The 14436-nt window shown below is 45.2% G+C and overlaps 1 protein-coding gene and 1 long non-coding RNA gene across 8 annotated transcripts in view; one reads left to right on the forward strand and one right to left on the reverse strand.

The window, feature by feature from the left end:
* Window positions 1-4587, reverse strand: part of RIC8B (RIC8 guanine nucleotide exchange factor B) — a 98779-nt gene extending 94192 nt beyond the window's left edge. For all 6 annotated transcript variants that reach the window (XR_003914022.1, XR_003914020.1, XR_003914021.1 and 3 more), the window contains exon 1: window positions 4394-4587. Coding sequence is in view for 3 of the 6 variants with exons in the window: in XM_029953175.1 (XP_029809035.1) it covers window positions 4394-4477 (84 nt within the window). In the remaining 3 variants the exon portion in view is untranslated. The remainder of the gene's footprint in view (window positions 1-4393) is intronic.
* The window catches only part of LOC115303396, a 51383-nt gene continuing 41211 nt past the window's right edge, over window positions 4265-14436 (forward strand). For both annotated transcript variants that reach the window (XR_003914025.1, XR_003914024.1), the window contains exon 1: window positions 4265-4533. This is a non-coding gene — a long non-coding RNA (uncharacterized LOC115303396). The remainder of the gene's footprint in view (window positions 4534-14436) is intronic.

Below are 14436 nucleotides of genomic sequence, written 5' to 3' on the forward strand. Positions count from 1 at the left end.
TGGAAAGCAAAAAGTCCTCTTAGGTGGTCCAGCATATTTACATACCCTATTCAAATGTGTAGCCTGTATTTCTAGAACTGTCTCAATATTAGGTCCCGATCAATCAGGTTCTTCTAGCACGTAAATGAAGACCTTATTGCTATCAGTGTCATCTTCCTCTCTTATGAGGACTCCTCTTGGAGACCTACCTGACTGTATCTGAAATATTTTTTCCCTTTAATTTGGCCAAAATTTGCCACCTTTCCAAAACAGAATCCTGTTGGAGCTTGCTATAGGGCAATCATATGCCCAGGTGACCTCTATGGCTACCAAGCCATCTCTCTATCATTATAGTTGATGACCCTAGGCTTCAGTTTCTTCACCTATTAACTGAAATGGATATATCCAATTACCTTTGAGAGTCCTTCTAGTCTAAATAACCTATGATTCAAGGAACTAAGATACTACTGTACACCTCGGAGCCCTTGATCACTGTTTGTTGTGATAATTATAATGATGGCAACCAATCTCTCCATTAGATATGTTATCAGAGCAAGTCCTGATGGAGGAGGAGAAGCTTAGAAATCCTAGCCTAGAACAATACATATCTCCCATAATTAACAGTTCATTCTATAACTAGAATGGAGGTGATCAGGACCTAACATTACCAGAGAAAGTACCATGCTGGTCCTGAAAACCTTTTGCTCTTCTGTACTCAAAAACACACTAGAGACGGTAAAAGCAACATGAGACCTAGATATGGAATCTAAAGACTAGGTCTGCCACTTCTAGCTATGTCCCCTTGAGCTCAGAGTCACTTTGTCTTTCTGAACCTCAATTTCCTATTCCTCTTGCAAAAGAGATACTTCTATCTCCCTTATAAATTTTAACATAAGAGGATTAGATATGATGACATGTGAAAGTACTTAGGATACACAACACATAGTACATAGCAAGCACTCAATAAAGGTTAACAGGTGAATTGAGACAAAGAGAAAAGACCAACCACTATTCCTATTTGTTTTTTAATACTTTCCTATGCTGGATCAACTTGTATTATACCCTTGAGAAACAGACAAGTTTAATCTTTTCCAAGATAGATAGGTCTTCCCTCTCCCCAGGATAACAAGGGTCATTGAATGAAGCAAGAAGGCTTGAAAATTACAATGTCTGTAACACAGAAATTAGATGTTGTTACCTGGAGCCAGGTAGGTAAGTGTGGCTCTAAACTCGGTACCGGGTATTGCGCTGCCCATTAGAAAATGTAAGGGTCAAGGAAAACAAGAAGTAATGGAGTATACTCCCCACTTATTTTTATCAGGCTAAATCAACTCAGTGCTACATTTTCAATTCCTGCCTTTTTTTTTTTTTCTAAATTAACAGTTATAGGTTCTTCTTCAGTGCCAGGCACTGCTTCAAGGGCTTTAGACATATAACTCATTTAACTCATTTAATCCTAACAAACCTATGATGTAGGTACTATTACTGTCCCTGTTTGACAGGTGAGGGAATTGAGGCACAGCAAAGTTAAGTTAACTTGTCCTAGGCCACATGAATGGTTAAGTTCAAAATCAGAGTCAGGGTCTGGTTCCATAGCCTGTGCTATGGCCACAAGACCACTTGAGGACCTTGATCATTAGAACTATAATTCACTGAGTAAACGCCTCCTAGGTGCCCTGTGCTCAGTGTTCAGCATTAAACTTCAGTTAATTAAAGCTGCGTAATAAGTTAGGTAATATTATCCCTATTTTATAGATAAGGAGGCCATGACCCAGGCTTAAAATAACTTATCCAAAGTCATGAAGCCATTAAAGGCAGATTTGAACCAAGATTTATCTGACTCTAAATTCTACCTTCTTTCTACTATCTTGAGGGAACAATCCATTAAACATGCTCCTCTGCAAAAATCTGTGGAATGAACTCAAAGCCTCAGAACTCAACCTCGAAGTGGAAAGCAAAAAATCCTCTTACAGGTTCCAAGACATTGACATATCCTATTCAAATGTGTATGCTAGATTTCTAGAACTGTCTCAAGTTCTAGCTTTATTAGAGAAATAAGGTAGCGTGAAGAATTCCTCCCCAACCAATGACCCAACCACTTTCTCTGCACATCATTCATTTTTGTTCTTGGTTAGATTCCTCAATGCCCCACAATCACCCCTCATTCTAAACATTTCTCAAGTCCATTTTTCCAGATAACAGAAAATAAAGTGCAGTGTTCAGCTACTTTTTCAGGGTCTCAGACTCCATATCCTATAGAGCTGGGCAATTTAATTCCATTCCCCATTCTTACTGCCAGACCACCTCAATCATACCTTCCCTTCCTATTCATCTGCCTCCAAGGTCTCTCTTGCCCTGAGGGGCAAAGCTCCACCACCAACATGAACCTCAGCTATTTGCTCTTTACACTAGCCCTACTATAATCGCGTTAAACATGAGAGCTCTTTTCTGAAGGAGCGGACGGACCCAGTTTGCATCAAGTCAGAGCATTCTGAGGTTTGGCCCAAAAAGTCCTTCAGGAATAGCATCTTAAGCACTATACATTGGGCATTAAGACTTTAAAAACATTCCCAATGTGAAAGGGGAGCTGTGATGTCCAGAGCTTTAGCTCTGATAGCATTTGGCCAGGAGTGGTATGTGGAAACCAACCTGGAGGGAGATGAAGGAGAGGAAGAGATAGATTCAAGGAAGCAAATCTGGAGGTCTAACCAGTTTAGTCATGAAGTGAAGGAGAAATATTGAAGAAGGTGGTAAGATCCATTAGAGGTTTTTCCTCTTCCTGTCCCTGAAGAAGAAAATTCTTTTTATTGCTGGATATCTGGCATATAGTAATTGCAAAATAAATACTAGTTGATTCAACACCATTTCTTCCTTTTGAACATTAGTTTGTAGCTTGCCTCAGATCTTTTTTTGAAAGCAGGTGTAAATCAAGTTAAATGAATATAGTCTCCACAATATGTACACCCGTGTATCAAATGAATTTCTCCCAAACAATAAAGCATATTAGAACGTGAAGGAGCTAAGATACAAACAGATTTGAAACCATCCATCCATCCTCCCAAAGAAAGTAGCACAGTACTGTAGAAAGAGCAACTGGAAGATTCAAATCTTCGCCCCCTCTCTCAATGGCAACAAGATCCTAACTGTCATCTGTGAAATGGAGAACACCACCAGCTTCCTCCCGGGGTTGCTGGGACGATTAAGTGGGAGTGAAGGTGCCTTATCTTTGGACCTTCTCACCGCAGGGCTGAAAGGGCACACTGGCAGGTCCATCGTGCACAGTGTAAAACAACGCAGTGGTGGGCACACAGCACACAGAGCAGGGAAAACTATGAGCAAAAGCAAGTCAAAGGAAGAACGATGCTGTATCCAGGGTGACACTGGGTGTCGAGGCTGTTTTCACAGAAGGGAGTAGTCGGTCATTCCTATAAAGTTAGTCTTCTAAAGGGAAGAATAAAGGTGTGGTATGCTACCTTTTGAAGTGAGCATGTAAGATTCCTGGAAGAAAGAGCAATGGAGAGCTAACGGTTCCTGGAGAAATATTCAGAGAAGTGGCTGGGATTTAAAACAAGATGCCTTTTTACTGCAGAGTTGTAAAGTGGAAAGAACAATGAATGGTTTGAAGACTTAGGTTGGAATCCCAGCTCACAAGTATGACCTTGGGCAAGTTACTTAACTGATACAGAATCTCAGTAGCAAAAGGAAGATAAAACCTCACAGGACTGCTGTCAAAATTAAATGAGATAATGGATGAGAAAACTGTTAATGCGCTACAAATAATCAGGTATTAGGAGGAGTCAGAATCTCCCCCCACGTACAACCTAGTATGTCCATGACCTTGGCATGATTTCAGTTCTTTGCCCCTCGGTTTTCTCATCTATAAAATGGGGAAGATGACACCGTCTACCCTATAAACACTCTGAGAATCAAGTTAGACCATATATGAGACCTCAAGCTTTGAAAACTGTACAGTTCTATAGGTATATAAAGAACTGCCATCGTGGCTGACGGGTCTTATGCTTATCAAGAGCCGTGTATAAGCACGGAAACACGGATTTTCATGCTATACAGGTGAGGAAGCCTCGCGTGCATTCATGCATCCAAGAGTGGGGCACAGGGCACAGACGCACATCTACGGATTCTGGGGGTGTGACTTGCACGCTGGGGAGGAGGACCGTAGGACAGTCTGCTGGGCCGGAATCAGAGGGGTGGGCGCCAGAGTGGGGGCAGGGGGATGCAGGATGCACGCACGGGAAAGGCTGGGGGCACAAACACGCATGCCCAAGCCGGAAACGTTTTCTGGGGAGAGCAGCGCGCATCCCCGGAATGAGGGGGGTTGGGAGGGATGCGATGTGCAAGCCCCGAGGGCGGCCCGGGGGTGCTCTACCGCACGCCCGGGGCCAGGGCGCTTTACCTTATCGCTGTAATCCCTCAGGACCCGCTCGATAGCCCCCGCCTCGCCGGCCCGGACGATGTAGAGGGCGCGCTCCTCATCCATGGCCGCAGGTGCGGGGGAGCTGCGGCCGCTCTGCGCGCCCAAGCCGCTGCCTCCAGGTAAACGCCTCGCGCCCCCGCTCGCTCGCTCGTTCCCAGCTTCCTTCCTTCCCTCCTTCCCTCCCTCCCTCCTGCCTCCAACCCGCCAGCCTCCGCCCGGGCAGGGCCGACGTCACCGCCCCTCAACTTTCACCCCGCGACGTCACCGGTCCCCCAGCAACCAGCGCCTCGCGGCCGCCCCTGACAAGGCCCAGGACTCGATGGAGGCCTGACGAGCGGCCTGAGGCGGGGTCAGGCGCGAGGCCTCGCTTACTCTCCTGCCTCGCCCTCTCTCGCAGAAGAGTTCAGATTTTTTAAGTGGGCTTTTGCAGACAGAACCGTTCTTCTCTCCTGACCCTCCTCTATGAATCATTCTCCTCAGCTGACAAGAGCGACCCGGCTCTTCCCCGCCCCTCTGAGAGCCAGCAGCTGCATGGACTACAATTCCCTGCGTTCTTTGGAGTCATTCCACTCTTCCATCTAATTTACTGGAGCGCCGAATGGCATGCCGGGATTAGTAGTCATCCAGCGGGAAAGACTTCCCGCCAAAGGCATGCTGGGAGCTGTGGTCCGCCCGGGGCCGGAAACGGGAGTCCCGCGGCAGCCAGAGGCCAGCGGCTAGCGGCCAAGAGACCGTTAGGGGGAGGGTGTAAGCGTGTGTTCTGCCTCCTTTTTGTTCCTGTCAGAGCCGGTTGTCCTGCTTGAGCCTTGGCTGGTCAGACAGGCTGACAGTCGCGGAAACTGGCACCCCTTGGTGGGAACTGTCAAACACCGGCTTAATTCCCTCTTTCTCTTGTTTAGCGGTTTCGGTCTCTTTGAAATGCTTTCCTTCCTCCACTTGTTTGCGGTAATGTTAGGTATTCAGCTACAGTAATCTGGAGAAAGGGGGATTTTGGTTGTGTGTGTGTGTGTGTGTGTGTGTGTATTGTTTTTTGCCTTACTTAGTTGCTGCCACGTATCGCGTGCCTGGGCGAGGTGGGGGGGAGGGGGCTCCAGATTCAGTGTTAGGTCGTTGCCGTATAGCTTCTGATTCTCACGACGTGGAGATTTTTCTGGAACCAAAGGAACCAACATAGGTTAAGTAATATTGTCCTATGTCACAAAACTGGTAAATGGGGAATTAGATTAGATTTGAATCCGGGTCTTTCTCTAAAGGTGGTTGCTCTCCAACCCCGAGTCCCATAATCCTTAGGTACTAGTAATGGTAGTGGTGATGGGGATAGTGAAGATGGAAGAGGTCCACATTTGCTAAGTGTTTACTACGTGCAAGCATTGTTACGTACTTTACTTGTGTCGTCTCGGTCAGTGCTTCACAACATCAGTGAACGAGTATTGGAGAACCTGTGCTGTGTCTGGCACCGTTCAACACAGTTCAGTACTGTTCAGGGTAGAGACAGCGGACCTCAAATAAAGTCCTTGCTCTTACATAGCTTCCATTCTAGTACTTAACTCTGTGAGGTTGGTACTACTCTCATTGTAAGATGAGGAAACAGTCTCAGAGGGGTTCATAGATTAATTTACCAAGATTGCACAATTTGGAAACTGAACTTGAACTCGAGTCTATGCTTTTTTGTTTGTTTCCCAAGCTATTAGAGAGTGGGTGAATTTTCCAAATAACTTCCAGTTCCAGTCCAAGCAGCCTGTATGAGAAATCATCTTTGATGCCTCTTCTGCCCATGTCTATTGTGCTGAAGAGGAACTGGAGGGGATAACAATTTTTCATCTGATAATTATTGTGTTCTTCTGTCAGATGCTGTGTTAGCTCTGGAAATTTGGAGAGAAAAAGAAGTGTGGAATCTAAGGCCATGGAGCTCTTGGGTTTTCTGCAGATTATGCTTTTCATGCAGCATTCATTGAGCATATTTGTTGAGCCAGGCACTGGGGTAGGTCCATGATAAACTAATGCAGAAGGATTTTAATCTCTTGAAAAAGTACACTTAGAGTGGTCTACATTCCTTGGTAATAGTAATATCTTGCAATTGTTTTTAACAGTTTATAAAACATTTATTTTTATTTTTTTAGAGCATAAGCAGAGGAGAGGGGCAGAAGAAAAGAGAGGGAGAGACAGAATCCCAAACAGGCTCCCCACTCAGTGCAGAGCCCAACACAGGGCTAAATCCCATGACCCTGAGCCAAAATCAAGAGTTGGATGCTGAACCAACTGAGCCACTTAGGCACCTGACTTTTTTCTGCATTTTAATATACACTGTCTCAGTGGATCATTGAGGAAGGTCCTATTTTCCCATTTAAAAATAAGAAAACAGTCTCAGATGGATTAAGTAATAAGAGCTAGGACTCCTACTGAGAGCTGTAGAGTAACAGTATTTGGGTACCTACTCTGTGTCCAGTAGTGTATTACATGCCTTTTGGGTAAATATTTTTGGAGCAAGGGCATCAGGACAGGATACTAGCAAGCATAAGGTATTGAGTAGAGAGGTTTCTTTTAACAAGGGTCTTACACATGTGTTCTAAATGTCTGTTTACCAGAAATAGGCTTATGTTTTTAAGCTCCAACCCTGTACTTCTAAAAAGAGATTTAAAGAATGTGAAACCACATCAATTAACAGCTCAGGAAATCACACTTTAGTAATTTTAATTAAGAACTAATATTCTGATTTTACAAATCAAAGGATCTTTGACTCTAATTCAAGTCATCCTTTGACCACTGACGAGACTCTGGTCCCAGAAAAATTAAGTGACTTGTCCAAAGTCAATAGTTCAAAGCAGACTCTGGGACTAGAGCCTAGACCAGCTAAATCCTGGGTCACTACATCACTTTACCTCCCTGAATATTTAGTTATGGGATACTTTCAGTGACTAGAGTCTCTAGTCCAGCACTAACTCCACTTCCTGTTGATTCTTGGGTGGCATGGTACCAAGGAATTAGGATTTAGAGCCTAGGTAATCAAAGTAATACATACCTATTCACAAGTCATTGCTCTAAAAACTAACAACATAATAATTCTATACAGATATATACACAGCGCTTTACTATTCTCAAGACATCCATACATAGATCATCTGATTTAATCCTTATAATAGCTGAAAACTGCAAGGTCAACAGGACAGGCACTATCTTCTTTTTATAGAGAAAAGGGAAGTTCAGGGTGTTGATTAGCTTGCTCATAAGCAGTAAGTCTGCTTATAAGTGGTATAGTTAAGGGCTAGAAGTGCTCTGGGCTCTGATAGCATAAAATGCCAGGGCTTAGGGCCAGTGAAAAAGCCTGCAAATATATACTAGTCATTTGCTTTGGACTTTGATATATCCCACTATGGCATTTCTTCCAACGTGACAATGGGCTAGATGGAATGTGCCAAACTGGTCTTTAAGGAGTACCTGGTGCTAACAGCTTTTAAAATCCAAACCTTACATGCACACCACATACCGTATTTTTTGCACATTTTCTTTAGAAGAAAGAAATTTAAAAACTGAACACTTTGGTCTACTTGCTACAGCTCCAGAACTGGAGTTCAGAGAATTCTACTAATTCAGGATATGACCGGTCACTCAGCAATCACCTCACCACTGTATCAGGCTACTCAATCTCTCTTAAGCCACAGAGTCTTCAGCTGAAAAATAAAGGGGTTGGTCCAGATATTATCTTAGTTCTTTCTCAGTTCTAAAATTTTGTGATTCTAAGAACAAAACCATATTTGATCATGCTCGTTCTTTAGAACAATCTATTCATAAGAGTAAGGTTGTATAAATCAATATGTGCAAATCAAATACCAATACACCATATGCAGCTCATTGCTTGGGCATGCCTGCAAAGACTCTGATCCAGTTGATCTGTGGTGAGGCCAGGGCAGTGGTAGTTTTAAAAGCTTCTAAGTTGATTTGAGTGAGCAGCCAGGGTTGAGAACCACTGAACTAATATTTTGATAGAGTATCAACCACTGAACTAGTTTTTTTTTAAGTTTATTTTAAGAGAGAGAGGGAATGCTAGCAGGAGAGGGGTAGGGAGAGAGGGAGAGAGAATCCCAAGCAGGCTCTGCACCCTCAGAGCTAGAACCCACAAGCTACAAGATCATGACCTGAGCTGAAATCAGGAGTCAGACACTTAAACTGACTGAGCCACCCAGGTGCCCCTGAACTACTAACGTGCATGTGACTCATTAGTTAGTCTTTGAAAATTCAGAATAACCTAGCAGAAGAAAGTGATTTTAATTTCATTTTCTACCAATAATGAGGTCTCCCTTTTGTAGCAAAATTAATGAACAGGATTCGTGCCTTTCACAACTATTTGGTGCTTTTTGGAGCACAGCATTGTCTTAGGCACCATAAAAAAAAAAAGTAGAAACAATTGATCCTGTCCTTTGGGGATATAAGACACAGCCAGGCAATAAGTGCATCTTTTCTAATAGGAAGAAAGGAATTGAACATACGTACTGTGCAAATCGCAGCAAGATAAACATCAATGGGAAGACAAGCAGAGAAACCTTCGTGGGAAAGGTAAATTATAAAGAAAGAATGGTTGAGGGAGCTTGGAGGGCCAGCAGATAGGGGAGAATGCCATGAAAGAAGTTCAGGAGACCACGATTAATGAGACACGTATTGAGAAATACTGACTTGGTTGAACTTGAAAGTCAGCAATGGGGGTTTTATAGAGGTCAGTTGGTCAGTGGGATAAGTAAAAGTTAAATCTGAAGGACATTTCATAATCAATGATGACTCCATAGACAGCCAATCCAACTTCAGTTTATGGCATGTTACATTCCTGAAAGCATTCTGTTACCACTCCATATTTCATCAAGTTAAATAGCACTGGGAGGCAGGAGAGGGTCTGTGGCCAGCCAGTGTCAGATCCTTGTGCACATTATTTTAATTTCTCAGGGTCTCATTTATAAAATTAGAGTTGGACTGGGTGACTTCAAAGTTTTTCTAACTACTGGAAATCTAGGATTACTTGATCCAGCTTTTCAGCACCTTTGTTAGGATCCTCAGCCATATCCCCAGTATTTTAATTGCTAAAATTGAACCCATGCTGTTAGTCCTTGGCAAATGTACCTATTTAATACTGACTGTCCACAGTGGGACTCTCAAATTAAGCACACAAAATGGGCTCTGCCCTTTAGGAGTTTTTATTTATCCAAGAGCTGGAATGTGGGTCAGACCTATTTGCATCTCGCTGGCTTGGAATCCCATCCAAATACCTCTTGGGAAAACCTAGCGCTTTGGGTGGCAGTGCTGTAATGTGGCAAAAGACCCAGGACTGGTGATCGGAAAACCTGGGTTTGAGTCCCGACTCTCGGTGTGCCCATCATTTGTCAAATTCCTTAAAACCCTCTGGAAATTTGAAAGCCAAAAGACTAGTTTGAATTTTAACTCTGTCTCTGGGTGTACAAGGGTAAGTCACTCTCCCTCATTGAGCACTGATTTTCTCAACTGTAATGAGCATTAGAATACTTACTTTGGAGGATGTTATAAGCATTAAAAGAGAGGGCTCTCCGAGTGGCCAGCACAGCAGACCAGGTGTAGAGTAGCCACTTACATGTTAGCTGAACTGGAATGAAAAATGCAGCCTCCCTCACAATGATGTGAAGATCTGGGGATAAAGATCATGTTATTCCTATTGATGCACAAACACCTGAATTTTGTTGTTGCTGATGTTTAACAACAGAAAAGTAATTCCAGCACAGTGCTTTGGTTTTTAAACCTTGAAGTTAATGTCTTTAACACTGATATTCTTTAACATAAGATGCTTTGGGGATACTGTCTTATGTGTGCATTTGCAAATGAGACTAAAACACCCAACACACACACACATGCCCCATATCAGTGCCTTTGCAATAAAGTATTTGAGATTCACATGTCAGAAGAAATATATTCTCACAGCCCTTCTTCCCACCACTTCCTTTTTAACTCTATGCAGTAAAGCATTAATTTACTTACCAACATTTGATTAAACTCTTAAGGTTCAACCCTAGGAGGAGGCAGAAGTGGACAAAGGATTATTGTCATTCATCATCAACACATTTTAGTCTTCCCCTCCAGTTGCCTATGAAGGATTAGCATTTCCCTGAAAGGAGGAGGCCAGAATAAATTGCATCTACCGCCAAAGAACTGCCAGCTCCTTTCAGCTAGGGGCACATACCGGGAGCTTTTCCCATATTAGTCAGCTTTATCTCAACTTTTGGGCAGTGCCTACATCTGAATTTCATGGGTTTCAGGGTCAGTCAAAACAGAATTGTAGGGTTGTTGAGGTCAGAGGCCACTGCTGTCAAAGGGTAGTGACCTGAACAGCAAGTGGTAGCCAGTCCCCCCTCACCTCGCCTCCCCGCTTCAAATGACTTCATTCTGGTGAATACTTGGCTCATTGCGCCTCCCCTGCAGAGTCTTTTTTCAACCTGGTAATAAAAATCCTCCTGTGACCTGGTATTTTTTTTTTACATTATTACTGATTTTCTTTTGTTCCTGTTTCTGTATAGAATGACCAAATCTTGGTGCTTGATAACGTATTGGTTTATATGTACCCTGGGAAATGACAAGAGGGAAAGCGAGTCTGCTGTTAACTTACAGTGAGTGGAATGCCACTCTGAGTGTGGGGGACAGTCTGGTGCCCAGCCTAGAAACTGCCTTCATTTAGTGCACACAAGAATTTCCCAGAACTTCTGAAACTCTTTTCAACCCCAGTAGGTTCTATTACCATGGTCAAGGTTGATTTAAAATCTGCAACAGCCAAAGGCGCTTAGGAGAGAAGCATGGGGGTGGGGTGGAGTGGAGACAAAAGGAGGAAGGAGGAAGAAGGCAGTGTGTTGTCGTAGGAAGAACACAGACTCCGGAGCAGGGCAGTTCTGTCCTCAAATCTCAGCCCTGCCACTTATTGTGTGTGACTTGGGGTGAGGCTCAGCACCTCCGTTTCTTCACCTGTAAACAGAAATGGTTGTACCCCTGAAATTGCAAGGAGGTTGTGAGGAATGAAGAAGAGGCATCTGCGTGCCCGGCGTAGAGCAGACCCCAAGAAATGGGAGCCTCCGTGAGTGAAGGCAGAGCCGTGTCAGAAATGGGCCGCCCAGTGTGCTGCAGGGTCCTCGTTTAGACGGTCACCCTGCCTTGACTACATGTCAGTTCCTGCAGCTGATGGTGTCTTAGAGGTGGAGCGCAGGCCAGGACATTTTGGATACCAGCCCTGGTGGGGGCACAGTTTGGCACTCCCTGGAGAATTCACTCCTTCTCAACTCCTCTCCACAGCTCTTCCCACCTCTCAGGAGACTATTACAAATATCAAGTGGCAGCGCTGCAGCTGTTCCTGAGGCTGATTCCCTCACCCCTGCTGTCATGGTCAGAGCTCATTATTTTTCATCATAGTTCTCAAACAACTGGTTTTAGCTCTTGAGGCATGTATGATGGCAAAAAGTAGAATACAACTGGGGAGCCCTATTTCTCCCGCCCACCACCTCTCTTCACCCACACTCCTTTCCTAGCAACAGCTCCTTTCTCAACTCCTGGGGCCCACGTCTTCCGTCTCACCTACACCAGCAGCAGCAAAATATGGGGGTGAGAAGGCTGGCGGGGGGGGGTGATGTGCAGGGGGAGGCATTGGGGGAAGAGCTTCAGGGAGGAGGCTGACGAAGCACAAAAGGTTCTGACCTTCTTGGAAGAAGAGGAAACCACAGGGGCTGTGTCCAAGCTGGCTCAGCTTGGGAGGCTGCCAAGGAACTGAAGCAGAGAAGGTCCAGGTTAGGAGGGCAGGCGGCACAGAGTGGTAGGGAGGTGGGCTGGGCTGAAGGGCAAACAAAACAGTGCCCTTAGGGAAAGCTTTGTCAGCTGTGGGGGGGGAAACCCAATGGTGTAGATTCCAGGGAAGGGGGAGTGGCACTCTTCTCCACTCTGGACAGACTGGAACCCTGGGCAAAAAAACTCGGGTGCATACTCAGGGAATAGCAGCCCCTGGATCTTAGAACCTCAAGGTGGAAGGTGGTTGTGTTTCTTAACCTTGGCTGCAAGTTACAATCACAAAGCTACTGATGCTGGGGTTGGGTCACATTCCAGGCCCATTATTTACTGTGGTGTGACCTATACATCAATAGTTTTAAAAAGTTGACAGGGTAACTCTAATGGGCAGCCAGAGTTGAGAACCACTGAAGTCCAAGCCTACTGAGACAAGGAATGTCCCTTCCACATCTTTGGTGGAACCAAGATTTAATCTCAGTGCTACCTCACTTTGAAGCCAATGAGTGTGAGTATATCCATTTTTCTCCTAAGCTCCCCAGTGATGATGATTTGCATACTTCTGGTCCTCGTCGAAGTGTGAACTCTGTGCCTCAGGAAACCTATATTGACCCACTCCCCTCTCTTTCTTTTTCCGTGTATGAAAAGGGAGTATTTATACCATCCCTTCTCAGCATTTAATTTTTTTTTTTAATCTTGTGATTCTGCCTTTAAGAGATATAAATAGTTGGGACAGCCAGCCTGTTTTTGCTCTTTCCATGGCCAGATTCACTCTGGACATTGTGATTGATGTCACTTTAAAGCAAATGTGAAGGACAAAGCTGGAGGCAAGGAAAATAGCAGAAGACCACTCTCCAGAGTCATGTGGGAGGGTGGGGCCGGCTCTGAGGAGACGGATACGGCTTGCTTGGTGGTGGAGGGCAGGTATATGGGCAAGCTCATGGGCGGCAAGCTCCTGGGCACAGACCTCGGACTGCTTCTGAGCACCAGCTGGTGGAGCCGTCGTCCTCTCCTGTGGCTGTCTCTCTGAATCACTGCCCAGCTGCCAGTCCACCCGTTGCTTCCCCGAAGCTGTCCACCCTCCTCACCCAGATCTGCCGGCCCTGGTCCAGCAGCAGCACACAGGCCACAATTTGGGATGTGGTAGTTCTCGAACATGGCCCCCTGAGGTCCAGAGTACAGAGGTGGCTCCTCCAAGGTCACGTGGTGGTGAACCAAGAGTCCCTTTCAGTTCTCTTTCCACGATTTCAGTCCCTCTCCCCATTTGGGTTGGGCTTCCCCAATGCCACACGTTTGATTGGTCTCTGACTGGGCTGCAGTGTCAGAGGGGCCACAGATTCCCTTTTTCCCCAGACCTGGGCTATACTAGCGGCCTGACAAAAGGACACAGCAGGATGGATGCCTAGGACGCCACAGGCCTGCAACGTGGGTGAGCCATCCTGGCTGCTGTTCATAACTTCAGCCAGTTTCAAGCTGGCAGAGTCCTTTTCAGAAAGAGTCCTAAGGAGGGGAGTGTCCCTTTATTGCCAAGACTCCTCTGTTCTTCCTCTGACAAGTGACTGGCCCTACTCCCAGCTGCCAGCCTTGCCCATTCCCACTCTGGTGACTGGCGAGGAACCATCAGAGGCAGAGAAGGTGCATTTGAGTCATGAGTTCACAGCAGCTGTTGTCTTTTTCTAATCAGATCCTTCTCCCTTCTGAAATGGAAGGTTTAGAACAATTGGGAACACAAGGAGCACACTCAACTCCCAAGACATGGACACCTTGTGTTCTGGAGAGAGTGCTCAGGAACCACTTGTCCTCATCGAAAGCCACCCTCTTCCTACAGCGCTGACCCCCAGTTCTCTGCTCTGCTGTGAGGAGGCACACATTCTCTCCCCTGCAAAGTTATTGGAATGACCACTCTATTCTCTGGGACTCGGGCCCGTGTTGATCATGACTATTTTTGCCTAAAGACCCGTACATTTAATGACCTCGTGGCTGTTACTTGAGCTGGAGTGTTAGGTGCTGCTGCTACCTGGTTAGACAATTTGGCAGTTGCTTCTTTTGTGTGCTTGGTAAGTTAAAAGTCAGACTTACTACATCCTTTCCTTTGTGAAGCACTAGCTTTGAATTGTATGAGAGCAACAGGTATGGTTCATGTTATGCGGTGACTGAACCTGACTTTTTCTTCTCCTCCCCTCCCCCACCCTGCTCTCTTTCTTTCAGGGCCAACTAGTGCACTGTGGCCAAGAGTGAACTGATTTACCTTC

Source organism: Suricata suricatta, chromosome 10 (genome assembly GCF_006229205.1).
Source record: "Suricata suricatta isolate VVHF042 chromosome 10, meerkat_22Aug2017_6uvM2_HiC, whole genome shotgun sequence".
Taxonomy (NCBI): domain Eukaryota; kingdom Metazoa; phylum Chordata; class Mammalia; order Carnivora; family Herpestidae; genus Suricata; species Suricata suricatta.